Genomic DNA, 18,143 nt, shown 5'->3' with positions numbered 1-18,143 from the left:
TGACAAATAGGTAAAAATAGTTCACATTTTCATCATTGTAAATAAATTGTAGTTTTCTAGATAATTAAAATTAAATTTTAAGCATATTTATAGGCAATATTATAATATCAGTGTTACTTTCTGCATTCCTGTAAGTAGTCTCGACATTAAAATAACCAGCTGTAGACTCCCGTGCCATTGGCTTTTCGTTTAGAAGTTATGGCATCAGTTTTTTTTTTTTTTTTTGTTTTCTAGCATGTTCTTATAGTCATATATCGTATATCTCATATTTTTTTTATTTCTAATTGATTTTGTTTTACTCATTTCTTTATAACAAACTTCGTCTAGCTGAAAATGGGTCAACGGGACGAGTAGATATTTTAGCGTACAATGCTGACACTAAACAGGGCATCATTGTGGACCCCACGATACTTTTTGAAGTAGAATGTTATCAGTCAGCCGAGGTCTACCTTGAAAAGAAGTCGATCTATGAGCCTACAGTCAACTATTTCAAGCTGAAATATGCCTTAATTCACGTTGAGGTATTCGGCTTGCTCATAGGTGCTCGAGGGACTATACCAGCTTTTTTCGAAGAATTTCGACGGCAGTTTGCTCTGCCAACATCTCTGAGGGATGACATTGTGATAATTGTGTTAAAAAAATCCTGCCAAATCCTAATTAATCACATGGTGCCACATTAATAGCAATTGTAATTTTTCACGCCCTTTCTATGTTTCCCTTCTTTAAAATTTAATATCTATGTTTACATATGTATAATATTTTTTGAGGATATACTGAGTCTGTAAGGGCTACCCTCAATGGGGGGCAGTTTACTATTATTATTATTTTAGCAATTGTTGGTTTTTTGAATGTACGTTGTGAACAAAACACTATCTAAAATATTGCCAACCTCTGTTCCAATTCAGCTAAATATGGAGTAAGTAATCTTGGAATAAACAAACGTCATACCACAGTCTAGTATATACAGTCACGAAGCTTGAGTTGTGAGGGTGCTAGGAACAATTGACTGTGCCGGCACTATTTCGCATTGTCTGTAATGAGGCGATATTAGCGATCCTAGTGGTTAGCAACTATCTATGGATGCATATTTACTACGTATTGAGCTTCGTGACTATATATACTAGACTGTAGTCATACAAGACGATATCTATTTATTCTATACTAGCCGTACCCGTGCGCTCCGCTGCACCCGTTAGAAATAAATATAAAGTAATTACATAATTAAAATAGGACATTTGATCCAGGGAACATTCGCGTTTGATATAAGGATAAATCGTTTATTATGTTACTTAATTTAAATTGTATTTGCATAATTAAAATGCGATCATTTTGATCCAGAGACCACTCATTTGGTCATAAAAATTATTTTAGGAAATACAGGAAACGAATGTACAAAATAGCTTATCAAGTTTTCTGTGCATAAGAAGCTATTTTAATCTTACCTGTCCTCGATTCACTCAGAAGTTACTGTAATAACATTAGAGCATTATGTCCATCTATTATGAATTAATAATTAATTATACAAATCGGTTAATTTAGCTTCTGATATTACTTCATACAAACACAGAAACATTCTCTGTAGGCTATCTTTCATAGCTTTCGACTGTTGCTGTCCAAGGCCCCTTATAGACGAAGTCATTTGTTTTTTAATTCATTACACGGCCTTAGATGGCAGTTATTTTAATTTTAAAACTCATTTATCTCATTAAATATCAGTCCTATCAACATTTTTCAAGGAATAAAACTTATCGGAAATTATTTTTAAAGAACCTTTGTTATGTAACATTTTTCACAAAAATCAATAATAACGAGATATTTCGATTTATTTAATTCAGGCCTCCTTATAACCCCCCTTTTAAATAATGTATTTTGAATACCATATAGCCTAAAATCTAAGTTACAACAAACTTAATTTATATTCCAATTTTCATCGAAATCCGTTCAGCCATTATCGCGTGAAAAGGTAACAAACATACATACAGACAGACAGACATACAAACAAAAATTTCAAAAAAGCGATTTTCGGTTTCAGGGTGGTTAATTATATATGTTAGGACCAATTATTTTTAGAAAATCGAAAATTACCAGAAAAATTTCGGCTACAGATTTATTATTAGTATAGATTAGGCTATTCCCCGAATAATTATTCCAAGACTTATTCCGCGATCGTACAACTGGGCCTTAGAAAGGTGAATCTTCTCAGTGCTCTAGAATCTTTATTACATTCGTAGTAACAATAAGGCCAGTTCGCAGTTTTAGATTCAAAATCATTATTTTCTGGTATGAATTTGCAAAAAAAATAATAATAATAAATAATAAATAATAATAATAATAATAATAATAATAATAATAATAATAATAATAATATATAAAACATATTAACTCATTCAAGAACAGCTTATCTTGCTCTTTATTCATTTCATTTACTATAACAGCAACAATGAAACAAAAGTTTCTGTGAAAATAAAATAATGTTTCCCGGCTTTTGAATAATCTTATACTTGCAGTACTGTACATACATTGGTATTACTTGTATACTTGTTAAAATTATGCAATAGTTTTGTATATTCCTGATATCAGATTTGTCAATTCGCGCGCCTATCGCTGGAGAATTTTAACACATGGGGGTATGATTCATTGTGTAAAAACCGGCGTATTTGCCAAACCTGTCGGTCTTCTTGAGCAGCTGACCGTAACGACCTATGTCTGAACATTTGTTATCTGTGTTGCAACAAATGAAGTAATTCCAAGTCACCGTTTTTAAATCTATAATAATAAATCTGTAGCCAAAACTTTTCTGGTAATTTTCGATTTTCCAAAAATAATTGGTGTTATCATGTATAATTAACCATCCTGAAACCAAAAATCGCTTTTTTGAAATTTTTGTTTGTATGTCTGTCTGTCTGTCTGGATGTTTGTTACCTTTTCACGCGATAATGGCTGAACATATTTATATGAAAATTGGAATATAAATTAAGTTCGTTGTAACTTAGATTTTAGACTATATGACATTCAAAATACTTTATTTAAAAGGGGGGGTTATAAGGTGGCCTGAATTAAATAAATCGAAATATCTCGCTTATTATTGATTTTAATGAAAAATATTACATAACAAAAGTTACTTTAAAAATAATTTCCGATAAGTTTTATTCTGTACAAAATTTTGACAGGACTGATATTTAATGAGATAAATGAGTTTTAAAATTACAATAACAACGCCATCTAAGGCGCTGTTACTTACTTATTTACTGGCTTTTAAGGAACCCGAAGGTTCATTGCCGCCCTCACATAAGCCCGCCATCGGTCCCTATCCTGTGCAAGATTAATCCAGTCTCTATCATCATATCCCACCTCCCTCAAATCCATTTTAATATTATCTTCCCATCTACGTCTCGGCCTCCCTAAAGGTCTTTTTCCCTCCGGTCTCCCAACTAACACACTATATGCATTTCTGGATTCGCCCATACGTGCTACATGCCCGGCCCATCTCAAACGTCTGGATTTAATGTTCCTAATTATGTTAGGTGAAGAATACAATGCGTGCAGTTCTGCGTTGTGTAGCTTTCTCCATTCTCCTGTAACTTCATCCCGCTTAGCCCCAATATTTTCCTAAGCACCTTATTCTCAAACACCCTTGCGCTGTACTGAAATAAAAACAAATGACTTCGTCTATAAGGGGCCTTGGACAACAACAATCGAAAGCTATTAAACATAGCCTACAGAGAATGTTTCTGTGTTTGTATGAAGTAATATTGGAAACTAATTAATTGTTTAATTATTATTTCACCATTGGAAAGTGTAGTTTTTTCTAGATGGACATAATTCTACAATGTTATTACAGTAACTTTTGAAACATATAGCAAGTAATATAAATTATACACATTAAAACTAAATGATATGTCAATCTTCATTAAACTATGGTTGCATGTAATAACAATTAAGAAACATGTTAAAGGAATTATCAATTGTCATTGCACCAAATGATTTCTCTCTGGACCAAAATGGCCGCATTTTAATTATTTAAATACAATTTAAATTAAGTAACCTATTAAACGATTTATCCTTCTATCAAACACGAATGTTCCCTGGATCAAACGTCCTATTTTAATTATGTAATTACTTTATATTTATTTCTAACAGGTGCAGCGGAGCGCACGGGTACGGCTAGTGATTACTATAAAACTAAGACTACATATCGTCGTTGTTCCTGCAATAACTCCTGTGTGACATATTTATCGATTTTCAGATTTTTGCTCTATTAAATAACTTATATAGTGATACAGCAAATAATAAAATCTCATATAGCCTATGTAATTATATTTCTTTCTCTCGAAAATGTAAGAATTCACAATCCCAAATGTACGGCTGCCATAGGATAAATAAATGTGTTTTTTCCTCCTACTGAAAAAATTGTATATTTTGCACATAGGAGTTATTGCAGGAACAACGACGATATACAGGATTTTTGTTAAAATTAAATAATTGTCCACTTCATATTGCGACGGCTTTCATACATAGGCCTACAAACTTCCAAAATAATGGGCATTCATTCATGACAATAATTTTCCTGTTATTGAAATTCAATTCCCTTTAATTTCGGACTTGAGTATACGACTTTACATTTCACTATAAAAAAAATTCTTCTCTGTGCCAGGGATACGCTGGGACGTAGAATACTTCAACCATTTTTGAAAATGATACTACAGTTATTGTGTTGGTTTGACTATTTTATTTTTGTTTCCGTTTTTAAATAGAGAATATGAATCTGTGATAAGATAAGTAAGTGATGGACATACAATATATTTTCTCTTCATGTGAAGCGACACTCTGAAATTAGTCCCAGTTCACAATAAGTCTTTATTATTATTCACTCAAAAGGTATCTTATGTGTCTATTATCACTTTAATATTGCAGAACTCTCGATTACAAATCAAACGAGTGGTAACATAGGTCTGTAGCTGCTGTCAATGCCGAGATATTAATGAGAGAAGCGCGCGGATCGGCTAATTTTTATACACAACTTGGGCGCCCTCATCCCCGTGTAGCGAGGGGAGATAGCGTCACACAAGTTAGGCCCGTAAGGCCCGTTCACAATGAAAATTAAACATAACGTAAGCGTTAACTTAAGAATATAAACGTTACGGTAAAATCAAGATCATTCGCGATGGGAACATAAACATAACAGCAAACATACTTGGTAACCATGGAAACATAACGACGCCATTTTCTCATATTCTGTCGTATACTTCAGCGCTGCACGATTGTGTTCTGTAAGCATAAGCATGAAAGTTTGGAGTTTGCAAACCTTCATGTCAACGTCTTACGGTAATGTTTATGTCACTGCTTATGTGAATCATTGTGAATGATCCCATCTGGTAGCCTGGGCGCAAACTTCTGTGTTTATGTTACGGTTATGTTTAATTTTCATTGTGATTGGGCCTTTACACACTTGAAGAGTTTTCGCTAGCGAGAAATGTGTTGCGAGAAAGAGGCGAAGAGCCTTCCTCCATACACTTGGCGAGTTCTCGCTATACTTCGCACGAAAGCATGACGATCTTCCCTCATCCCCTTCACCAGTTAACTGCAGGCACGCGCAAGGGATAAACCCTTAGCCGAGTTGCCAATTCTTGAAGTCATTGTGATTTGCGAATGTTTTTCAAACTGTGTTCCGTGAAACCGCGATTTTCAGCGAGACTATATTATCTTTGTAAATATACCTTAATTTATAATTATACTAAAAGAAAATTAATATAAAAATGAACAAACTTATTTTAAGAACACTTTATATTTATATTTTCACTAACATGTTTTGCCTAAATAAACAAGGAAATGCAGAATTACTGTATATAAGCGTTAAATTCTCATGTTATTGAAGTTCCAGAATTTTATACTTAATTAAGGATGTTGCGCTGGTAAAATTTTCGGAAACTGTGATCATTGAATAGAAATTTATAGTACAAGAGAGTAAAATTAGATTTTGGGTGATAATTTCTACGAGCGCATAAAATCTGTTTACTCTAGTATGCTATACAATATTTTATTCATTACTGGTATGTAAATTTAATTTTAAATTGTAGGTCTTTTCTTTGTAATGTGTTGTTGGAAAAGAAGTTCATATATGTTCATTTTACTATTGCTAATATGTTGGTTGTCATGTAGAGAGTTATTTAAAAACATTTAATTCACTGCTGTAAGTTAGAAAACTTTTAAGCACTTCTGTGAATAACGTCATTATTTAGGTTGCTAAGGACGGTGAAATAAAGACCAGTTTAGATACCAGACATAGATAAATGTATTCCTTTTACATATTTTTTCATAACACGAAAATCATATTAAAGCACAAAAGAATATATTTGTTTCTCTGCCAGTTTAGTTGCCGGTTCGATGCAAATTTTCTGTAGGCCTAAGGAACGTTATAAGATACGAAATATGATTGAATTAATTAAGGGGGCATGTACACTTCTTATACCTTAAAATTCTGTTATGTAATATATAGGCCTAATATAAAATTTAAATTTCTAAACTAACTATTGAAGTTAATTCAGGTAAAACAACCTACATTAGTTTTTTTTTAGTTATTTAACGACACTGTATCAATTACTAGGTAATTTAATATCGATGGGATTGGTGATAGCAAAATGGTATTTGACGAGATAAGGCCGAGGATTCGCTATAGATTACCTGACATTCGCCTTACTGTTGAGAAAAACCTCGGAAAAAACCCAATCAGATAAATCAGCCAAAGAGGGAACTGAACCCACGCCCGAGTGTAACTTCGGATCGGCAGTCAAGCATCTCAGTCAACTGAGCTACGCCAGTGGCCCTGTATTAGTTCCGAAGTTATGATTTTTAAGGTAAAGTGCGGCGTTGGCTATAATAGCTGTTACGTGGAATACGGCATAAGCTTTTTTTTCTTCTTCGCAAACTGTGTTCCTTAAAAACCCTTTTCCTGGTAATTCCGAAAGTGCTGGATAGAATCGAATGAAATTTTTTCTGCATTCTTAAACATAATGTACAAATCAGGCCAGAATATTTCCGCAAGTTTATTTGCTGTTGGCGATATCTCTTTCGCGTATTGTTCACATAGTATTCGACGAAGTAAATCACGCATAAAATCGTCTATCTTACCGAATTCTGTTTTAGTTTATTTTCTCTTTAGTTGGTGAACCGTAATTCTTAATTTCTATATATATTTTTTACCATCTCCGCCGGTTGCGTCCGATGTTAAGTGATTAAGATTTGTATTTATCAAACTGCCTCAACTTTCGATTACTCTATGGATAGAATTTCTAACGTTAGACATAATTTTAACACTTCGTTTTCTTAGCTACGCTCCTCTGCAAATAAGATATTCTGTTTTCTTCGACGGTGTTATTTGTTCTTGTCGTGATCTTCAGGTGAATCAGGAGGCCTGACTGCTCCAACACTCTTTAATCATGGCCAGAATAAATTAGACATATTGAAGCTCACAACGGTATAAAACAACACGTCGACAAATGTCTAAAAAGACACTGAGAACGGGTGAAACCCAACAGGTAGATGCAATGACTACTAGATCTGGCAATGCTGGGATCTATTGTATTTCTGCCTCGTGGCTAGGGGTTGAGTAGAGGATGGGGGTTTATGAGGGATTACCAATTCCAAGAAGAGAGGCCGTCATGTTTTCGAGCCAAGTATATCACAGATCACACCTCGCTATGATCGTCTATGCACTGCCTTCATGCAGAAAGCATTTATCTGATTATAGTAATCACACGTTGGGGGAAATATTATAGGTTATGTATTTACGTATATTGTCGTACTTAAATATATAACCTGTAAGTATATTGTCGTACTTTACAAATTACGTACGAACGCTATGTTGAATCTGAGTATTCAGATGATGAGGAAATGGAGTTACATGAACATATTTTGTTAATGAAAAAAAAAAAAAGTAGGCCTAAAATTAAAGCCCGAAATATCTGAAAATCACATTGTATCTTACGAAAATAAGGGCGAGTTTTGGACACTGGTTTCGATTTGAATGATGATACGTTTAAGCGTTATTTTAGGTTGAATGGACCACAGTTTTTTGCCATTCATGATATGATAGAGGATTCTTTGCTATTTTGTGATTAAAATTATGTAAACTGTTAAGACATATAGATACATATTTTCAAATGTTTAATTAATACTATTACATCTCATCAAAATAAAATATAGCCCTATTTATTTTCAGATAATCTGATATTTGTCTCCAGATTTCTTCTTTAAGTTTCGTGTTTTTCTAGTTTTCATCTCGTGCATCATATAAATAGGCCTACGGGTGACATCGTAGAAGTTCAATAAGTTTCTGACTGCAATTATCAGCCATCTTTCCTCATTTTCAAATAAAAACAATACAATTCATCGCCACCTGTGATATCTTTTTCTACATTCAATCGTCATGAAGAGTATAATAGTACATTATGCAACGAGCCTATAGTGGTAGTAATTAAGACGCAAGTATGATTGTTAATGAAACGAGCGCAAGCGAGTTTCATAATTTTCATACCAGCGTCTTAATTACAATTATAGGCAAGTTTCATACGACTTTTTATGCTCGACCATATTTCTAACTTGAAAGTATTGAAAATTAGGTCTTTTTATGGTTATGTGCGAACTGACCTGAATTGTGAGATGTGCGCAGACGCGAAAGTTTTGATTTTTTCCGAGGCCGAATGTCATTGACCTTGGCACAGAATAAGAATGAACATTAGTCTGATATAACCTGGAAATTGATTTAGAATTGAAAAACGAGATGACAAATTGAATTTATTTGAATATTATTTACATTTAACGCTAATTATTATAGTAACAGAACATAACCTTCTGCGACGGTATTGGATTTCCAGCCTCCGTGACTTTTCGCTAATTGTCTGTCGATTGCATATCCGAGAATAATCGATATAACGGTACAAAGCTGACTTGTGATTGGCTGAAGACCTGTACTTTAATGAGTAGGTGTACTTTAATGACATGCATTAAAGGACTGCTACCAGGTGTATACTTACTACATTTCGGCATGGTCGAGCATAAAATATGTCAAACATCTTTGATAAATGTGTCAAGAAAATTCGCTGAGCTACCGACTCCAGCGAGAAACTCGCGCGAGGTTTTTGCCTCGAACGAGAATCTCTTCCAGTGTATGGACGTCCATTTGAATCTATGTTATCAATTTTTTAATTTTCTCGCGACACATTTCTCGCTGGCGAAAACTCTGCAAGTGTGTTACGTGCCTACACTGGTGCATAGTCTGACTACTAATAACATTAGCATTGGGCTGTACCTAATAGCCTTGTTGCAGTAAACATTTGTTTCACTAAGGATCCCGAAACAGATTCCTGAAATCGGTGCGGAGAATTACCTATTCTACGTCAAAATCAGAGTCTGACCAGACATGGATACAAATCAGATCCAGGGGTCAGGCCACTTCTATCGCATCTCCCACCCTATTTTGTGAAATTTTCTTCCCATACTGTTTTAGTTACTGGGCAAAGAGATACTTGACGGTATATTGTTCTGGGACAATCGAAAAATTCTTAAGCCACGCACACACGTAGCGAAGAACAACGAACAAATGCATTCGCTGACTAAATTCGAAACATCTGGACGGTCCAATGATCGTTAGATTTGTCTTCGGTTACATCCAAGTAGTTTGCAGTAGCTGTGGACGGAATTTGTCACGTTTGTACTTCGTGGCAGCAGAATTGAGCTGTCAATAGGCCTGTAATTTCACCAACCGATAATAGACTGTCAAAATTGTAGTGGAGTGAAGAAATTTTCATCAACTTTATTGAGTTAAGGATCAGGAAATTTCTGAAACAATCCTGGAAATCAGCTGTTTCGACGCTTTGAATAAATACATCGAACTTGTATACGAAACCCCTGTTGCCATCAGTGCAAATTAAACGTAGTCACTTCAAGACCCAAACAGGTAATTGGACGGAGTAACGTAATAAGTAGAGAGCGGAATTTTAGGCCCCAAAAAGTGGAATTTTAGGTGCCTAAAATAGGCTTTTTTTGTTAAAGAATATCACTATTATAAGATTCAACATTTACAGTATTTAATGCAAAATTCTATGATTAAAAGAAAGTTCCACACATTTCATAAGAGTACACATGCATACACAAAATGAAGACATTGTCTTTAAGTTAGTGTTTTTCATTCACCAATCACATTTCCATAGTTTGCTTCACAGTAGATGATCAGCACCTACTGTGGCTATTGTGTCGCTCACTGCTGTACTTACAAATGGTGAGAAAAAGGAAGGGGTTGTTATCTGTCTTGGTATGTAAGAGAATGCTTATTTGAGTACAACCCAGCGAGTTTGTGTTAAATTGCTGACAGACAGAGGAAGATATAATAATAATAATAATAATAATAATAATAATAATAATAATAATAATAATAATAATAATAATAATAATTTCTCCCGCAGGAGTTCTTTTACATGCCAGTAAATTTACTGACGATGATCCTGTCGTATTTAAGCACACTTAAAAGCTTAAAAGCCAGTGACATGGGCCGGGATCGAACCCGCAACCTCGAGCACAGAAGGCCAACGCTATACCGACTACGCTACCCAGGCCGAATCAAAGTTGGAATTTTAGGATTGAAAGATTATAAGAATGAGAAGGGGTGGCCCGGAGGTACTTCTCTATTGTGTTGTTCACTGCTAGGAAGGAGTTGTTGTTATCCGTCTTGGAATGTAAACGGTACAGGATGTTAAGAAAAACAGTAAATAGTTACGAAAAACATGCAAAAAAACTTAAAAATAGGCACTAACGTCGAAATAGGCATTTTTAGGTACTATAAAACTCCTTTTATTTATATTTACATTTCCATGAAAAATGTAAATATTGAATCTCAAGCCTGTATGTGTCCAGGAAAAAAAATAGGGTTTTGCCTAAATTCCGCTCTCTAGTAATAAGAGACCAAGCGCCAAAACCCGTTTCGAGATATTGGCCATTGAAATAAATGTTTTTTTTATAAAACATTTTATGCAAGAAGTATTATAACATTCATACTATTACAAAAAATAGCACATATAATACCAAAATAGGCTAACTGATTTTTAATAAGAGAACAGCATTTGAATTAATATTTCAAAGAAAAATAAATAAATAAATTTTAAGCAATAAACGAATTTTTGCTTATAAATAGCAGCAAAATTCAGGTAACGCATTCTTGATTTTTTCCGAGTTAAGTTAACCTACCATCAACAGATTTGTGTAAATACCTTTTTTTTTTTTTTTTTTTTTAAATTGTCGGTTGGTCTATTATTGCGTAACTCCGTCCAATTAGCCCAAGTGCGATTCAACCCACCAACGAGCTTCGTAGATAATGACGGTGTAAATGATGATGATTATGATTATGATGGTGGAGTTGGCGATAACGTTTATTATGTGGTTAATGATTATTGTGATAATATTGATCATTGTTATGTTGATGAGGAAGAAGATATTACCCTAAACTATTTTGACGATGATAAGTTGTGGCGAAAAAAGAGAGAGAGCGGAAAAGTAATATAAATGCGTGGAATAAAACTGCCCGCATTTTCTTTTATATAATGCAGATACTCTGAATCTGACATAGTTCGAATCGCAGCCTCTTTGGCACGAGAAATCGTCCAATGACTTGAGCCACAGCAACTGGACTTCATAAGATGAATTCTCACTTAATGACCGGGGAAAAAAAGAAACAGACAAATACAAGGTCAGGAAAATCCCCTTCGCAACATATGACGGAATTCTTGTCAATTACATATCGCTACGAAATGAATTTGATGACAACTCAGCTTTGAGTTAAAGGAACATCCTTTCTGCTTTCCTGATTATCTCAACAGCACTTCCAAGGTTTTCTGACGAAATAAAGGAAAGGGCATATACAGACGTTATAATGTGTCTATCTCACAGCAGCGGTAGAAATAATAGGAACTGTTTTCCTTTAAATACCTTCAGCAACAGACGGAATTTTAACAAACACGATCACGCAATATGTCGCGATCAGGGAACAGAAATAGTTCTAACGACATTCAAACAAGAGCTTTGATCTTTCGGACACGAATTTCTATGACCTGGAATCAGTTGTGATACTACTGAAAACGTGCATAATTATTCTCAACTTTCTGAAGGCGATATCCACTTTCGGTCGTGACATTTGTTTGCGACCCTTCTCCCCCACAACCGCGTCAGTAATTAAGCCCATGCAAAAAATGCAAAATTCTGTAAAATCGAAAAAAAAAAAAAAAAAAACATAATTTACTCAAAATCAGTGGATACACCCAACTTCTAGTGAATCGGTTTCTGCAAGACAAGAAATCGAAATATGCAGATCTATCTTCCAATAAAAATTCTCTTCAGCTTTTTACACTGGCCTTCCCCTTAGTATATTTTTCGAACATTTAAACACTTTGAATAGTAGATTGCAAGGCAAAGATGTTAATATAACACCCAGAGATAAAATCGACGGATTTATAAGGGAACTTAATTTCTGGTTGACATTGTAAGCAAGAATGCAACATTTAGAATTTATTACAAAAGTAATCAGAATGTACCGAATCTCGTTAGAAACCTATTTATCTAGCATCTAGTTAGAGATACTTGTGCCCCAGATGGTCGTCAGAAGATGTGAAGTGCCCCCTAAAGGAGTTTGAACTAAGACTCGTCTGCTATAGACGTAGTGTCCGCAGAGGATACAAGGGTCACTCCGAAAGTAATGCATAACATTTATTTTAAAATTACATTTTTATTACTGCTTTGCTATTTTCACAGAATGTAGATACATCCTTTAGGAACAAAATGTCACTTTTCCACATAATCCCCGTCCTTTTCAACTGCCTTACGCCACCTTGTAACGAGGACCTGTATACCTGCACGGTAAAAGTCTGGACCAACACGTCTGAGCCACTCTTTAGCAGCATGCATGAGAGAGTCATCATCTTCAAACCTTGTTCCGCAAAGGGATTTTTTCAGTTTAACAAAGAGATGGTAATTGCACGGTGCCAGATCAGGACTGTAAGGCGGATATTTCAATGTTGTCCATCGAAGTTTTCTAATCTAGTCTGTGGTCTTTCATCTCCTGTTACAATTCTTGCAAGAAAGTCATCTCCACCATTCTCATACTGGTCCAAAAGTTCGCTGCACACTGCTTTTCGGGTTCTTTGTGGGCTTCTGTCAACATCCTAGGAACCCACCTGGCACAAACCTTTTTTAACCTCAACTTTCAATATTCTGCACACACTGCTTTAACCCCAACTGTTTCAATATTCTGCACAAACTTGCTTCTCCTATTCCAGCTTGGAGTAACAATTCTTTCACTGTTACTCGTTTGTCAGCCACAACCATGTTTTTAATGTGCTGCACATTGTCAAGACTTAGTGCAGTGCAGGGTCTGCCACTGCGAGGGGTATCCTGAATGTTGGCGTGTCCTCTTTCACCAGATAATCTGCTTGCCCACCGACTAACCATACTGTGATCAACGGCTGCATCTCCATACACCTTTTTCAACCTTTTGTGAATGTTTCCCATTGTCTTGTTCTGACAGCACAGGAACTTGATAACAGCCCGTTGCTTCTGACGAATGTCAAGTACAACAGCCATCTTGAAGGAGTGCTATCATGGCGCTACTCAGGGGAATGGCTTAAATTCAATTTGAATATGAGCGGGAAGGATGTATATATGGCTTCCATTAATTGCAAAGGTGTAGAATAAAAAATTAATTTAAAAAAAAATCGTGTGTTACTTTTGAAGTGACCCTCGTATTTGATGGTAACCTAGTAACCTGTCCTCAAGAGGGGTTAAAAATGAAGTGACAGAAGTATATATTCCGGGGAATGGTGGGGGAGCAAGGTTGTGGAAGCAGAGGTAGGGCAAGCAATAATATACCGGTACCTTGCAGAGTCGAAAATAGTGGTGTAAACAATATTATAGACTCTGGATTAAGAAAAGAAAACGTGTAAGGAATGCGTTACGAATGGGTAGTATTATATCACATGTGGTTTCATTTAAAAGTCATATTATCGTAGTTATTCCTTTCTTTTGTTGCAGGACGTGAGAAGACGGACGAAACAAGTGTATTGTAGCCTTTTCTTTTCCGGCACAGGAGAAATTAAGCAACATGTGAGTCTCTCCTGCAATACACAAAATTGATATAAATTCAATAGTTTAATGAAGAACATGTTTAACAGTGGAGCTCAGTGTACAACTGAAGACATTTACATTAAATAACATAGTAGTATTTTACATAAACTTCGAATTCTACATTGTAATGATAATGACTAGGGCCAGGAAGTTTATACATTTGCATATATTTTCCCATTGGCTGTAATTAATTGCTGATTAATTAATTATCTCCGTGAATCATCAACATTTAAGCTTATCAAACCAAATTTTATGTTGCATATATTTGGATATTTTGGCGTGTTTTATAAATACTTAATATTCATGATATTTTTATTATTGTGTCATATCTTTTCATTTAAGCTCATTAAAGCTGATTTTATGCTACATAAAAATGCATAGTTTGGATTTTTAAATTAAAAACATCATATTCTAATTTTTAAACTAGTAACTTATTGAATGAAATTATTATAATTATTATTTTTACCACAAAAGTATTGAATGTTTCGTGGCATACCTAGCAAATCTCACAGCACAGTAGAGTGCCACTCTCAACAATAAATGTAAGGTTAATCTCATTTATTTTGACCTGTAATGTTATTTCATTTATTATTATTATTATTATTATTATTATTATTATTATTATCATCATTATTATATTATTATTATCATTATTTTTATTATTGTTATTATTATTATCTTGGAGCAACAGTAACAAATATAAATGACACTCGGGAGGAAATTAAATGCAGAATAAATATAGGAAATGCGTGTTATTATTCGGTTGAGAAGCTTTTGTCATCTAGTCTGCTGAAGAAAACTGTGGAGAATTGACTTCATTACTGAATGTATTGATTGTATATTATTTGTATATTATTGTAGATATCTTGTATGTCGGAAAAACATGTATGTAACCGCATATTTATTATGTATTCACTCTGACGATGCCATGAAATCATTGTATTTCCTAAGGCTAATAAATATCTATCTATCTATCTGCACGCATTGTATTCCTCACCTGACATAATTAGGAACATTAAATCCAGACGTTTGAGATGGGCAGGGCATGTAGCACGTATGGGCGAATTCAGAAATGCATATAGAGTGTTAATTGGGAGACCAGGAGGAAAAAGACCTTTGGGGAGGCCGAGACGTAGATGGGAAGATAATATTAAAATGGTTTTGAGGAAGGGTGGATATGATGATAGACAGTGGATTAATCTTGCACAGGATAGAGACTGATAGCAGGCTTGTGTGAGGGCGGCAATGAACCTCCAGGTTCCTTAAAAGCCATTTGTAAGTAATTATTATTATTATTATTATTATTATTATTATTATTATTATCATCATCATTGTCATTATTATTATTATTATTATTATTATTATTATTATTATTATTATTATTATTATTATTATTATTATTACTTGTTTATTAGTGATATCAAGAAATACAGAATTTTATTAGTGTGCATTTATTGACATATTTTTAAGTTTTTAAAGGCATATTTGCATGCATATTTAATAGGTTTTTAGGTTATGAACTTTTTTTTTAAGTAGGTTATTTTATGACACTGTATCAACATCTAGAGTTATGAACTTTCTGGCCCTAGTAATGACACTACCCAATCTTTTATATCGGCAGAGTTTTTTTTTAATATATTACCACCAAGCAATCAGAGAGTGGATCTGTTGGTCGTTTTCAATTCATATGAATGAAACACAATTTCAGAGTTCTTCATAAAGACACAGATTAAGTCTTTAAGTCTGTTTCATCTGCACTGCCCGAAGTAACCTTATTCCAAATTTCTCAGAAAAAGTATCTTCAATTTTTGAGAATCATCACTCTTGTTTCCTCTTCTCTGAAGTAATAGGGCATTCGTAATGTTCTCTCTACAACTGCTTCTATGACTCAGATTGAGAGATTGACTAAAATCCCTGTGTGGGATTATAGTAAGGACATTCAGCCCAAGTGACGGTCTATAGAGCATGTCTTTGAATATACTGAAGTAAATATTGTAAACACATTCTCTTCTATTCCTTGCAAGAAAATATTCCAGAATGTGAACATATTTTCTATTAGAATATCTCTTCTCGGGTTCTCAGCCAGGTGAGTTGGAGATTTGCTTCCAAGCTTTCGACGGCTAGCTCTGCCATCTTATTCAGGGAATGAAGTGATATAGGACCATGTCTAGCCGGTATATATGCAATAGTAGGGCTTCCCGCTGCGGGCCAATCAGGAACTAGTTTCTAGTCCCGACTGCCAGGTGCATTCTGGTTGGTGGAAGTGGTAGCCAATCAGGAGCTAGTTGCTGGCCCTGACTGTCTGCCGTGTGCTGGTGGTCTAAGCGTATTGATGGCAGGTTTCCATGCTGTACTCAGCTATAGACCCCTGTCACTGTTGAAATTATTGCCATCTATATACCGGCTAGACATGGTCCCATATCACTTCATTCCCTGAAGAAGATGGCAGAGCTAGCAGTCGAAAGCTTGGAAGCAAATCTCCAACTCACCTGGCTGAGAACCCGAGAAGAGTTATTCTACATCAAACGCCGGGAAGTCCACACCTGTGGAGTAATGGTCAGCATGTCTGGCTGCGAAACCAGGTGACCCGGGTTCGAATCCCGGTCGGGGCAAGTTACATGGTTGAGGTTTTTTCCGGGGTTTTCCCTCAACCCAATACGAGCAAATGCTGGGTAACTTTCGGTGCTGGACCCTGGACTCATTTCACCAGCATTATCACCTTCATATCATTCAGACGCTAAATAACCTAGATGTTGATACAGCGTCGTAAAATAATTAATAAAAAAAACGCCGGGAAAGCCTCAAGTCATACATATTTTCTATTACTACCCTTTGAAAAACATTCGATAATATAAACATATTTCTTCCTAAATCTTGCAAAAAAAAAAAAAACCTTAGACAATATAAACATATTTTCTCCTACAGTGGCGTATGCAGAATTTTGTTAAGGGGGAGGGGGTTATTATTAAAATTGTTTACAATTTACTTTATCAGTATTTTAAATTATTATTATTATTATTATTATTATTATTATTATTATTATTATTATTATTATTATTATTATTATGTTACGGTAAATTTATTAATATTATTCTTTGTCCTAATAGAACATATTCATGAAAATCCTTACAGAATCTTTGAAATGTAATTTTTTCACAGCCATCCTATTTATAACAAATTTTAACTTCTGTTTGATTTCGTGTAATAAAAAATGCTTGTGTCAATATTACACTTACACAATAACTATATATATATATATATATATATATATATATATATATATATAGATAACAGTTATTTGTATTACTATGATAGGCGAGACACTTTACTTTACATAACAGGAAAATCCATGGAAACAATCAAATATATTGAAATAAATGTAATTATTGAACACAATAATGAAACATAGAACTCACCAAGGATGAAGAATGAAACTTGCATGATGGATATATTGAAGAAAGGGTAAGAAGACGATGCCTTATGTCGATGTAGATTTTGTTACTCTAACAGTGAAAAATTAGAGAAGGGAAAATGATTATGGATAAGAAAAATACTCAAATCTAAATATATATTTTTTTTTTTTAAGTTCAAAAGGGGGCCGGTAATGCCCCTCCATACACCCTGATTGAATATAATACATTTATTTCTATTTATTGCAAGAAAACATTCCATAATATAAACCAATTTCTTACTATTTCTTGCTAGGAGTCTGCATTGTGGCTATGTGGATAGTGTGTGCTTGTGCATGTGCACATGCTTCCCAACTCAACGGTTCATGGTTTGATTCTCAGGATGGGCAATGAAAGCATTAATCTTCAGTCCATGGGACTGGGTGTTCTATGGTGTTCTTCATTCCTACAGACTTACCCAAGGGATATACCTGCCTATGGGCAGATAACCCACCATCATCTTACTAGGAAACATTCGAAAATATATATATTTATATGTGGTATATTTCTAATTTTTTTTATAATTTCGTA

General features: G+C 34.5%; 1 protein-coding gene across 2 annotated transcripts in view; it reads left to right on the top strand.

Moving 5' to 3' along the window:
• LOC138714831 (scoloptoxin SSD14-like) overlaps window positions 1–18,143 on the top strand; it is an 85,562-nt gene that overhangs the window by 33,214 nt on the left and 34,205 nt on the right. For both annotated transcript variants that reach the window (XM_069847009.1, XM_069847008.1), the window contains exon 2: window positions 14,071–14,142. In XM_069847009.1, the coding sequence (XP_069703110.1) occupies window positions 14,141–14,142 (2 nt within the window). In that variant the 5' untranslated portion in view covers window positions 14,071–14,140. The remainder of the gene's footprint in view (window positions 1–14,070; window positions 14,143–18,143) is intronic.

Source organism: Periplaneta americana, chromosome 15, assembly GCF_040183065.1.
Source record: "Periplaneta americana isolate PAMFEO1 chromosome 15, P.americana_PAMFEO1_priV1, whole genome shotgun sequence".
In the NCBI taxonomy this organism is placed as follows: domain Eukaryota; kingdom Metazoa; phylum Arthropoda; class Insecta; order Blattodea; family Blattidae; genus Periplaneta; species Periplaneta americana.
Note: the sequence above shows the minus strand (reverse complement) of the source record. Positions and strands in the feature narration are given on the sequence as shown.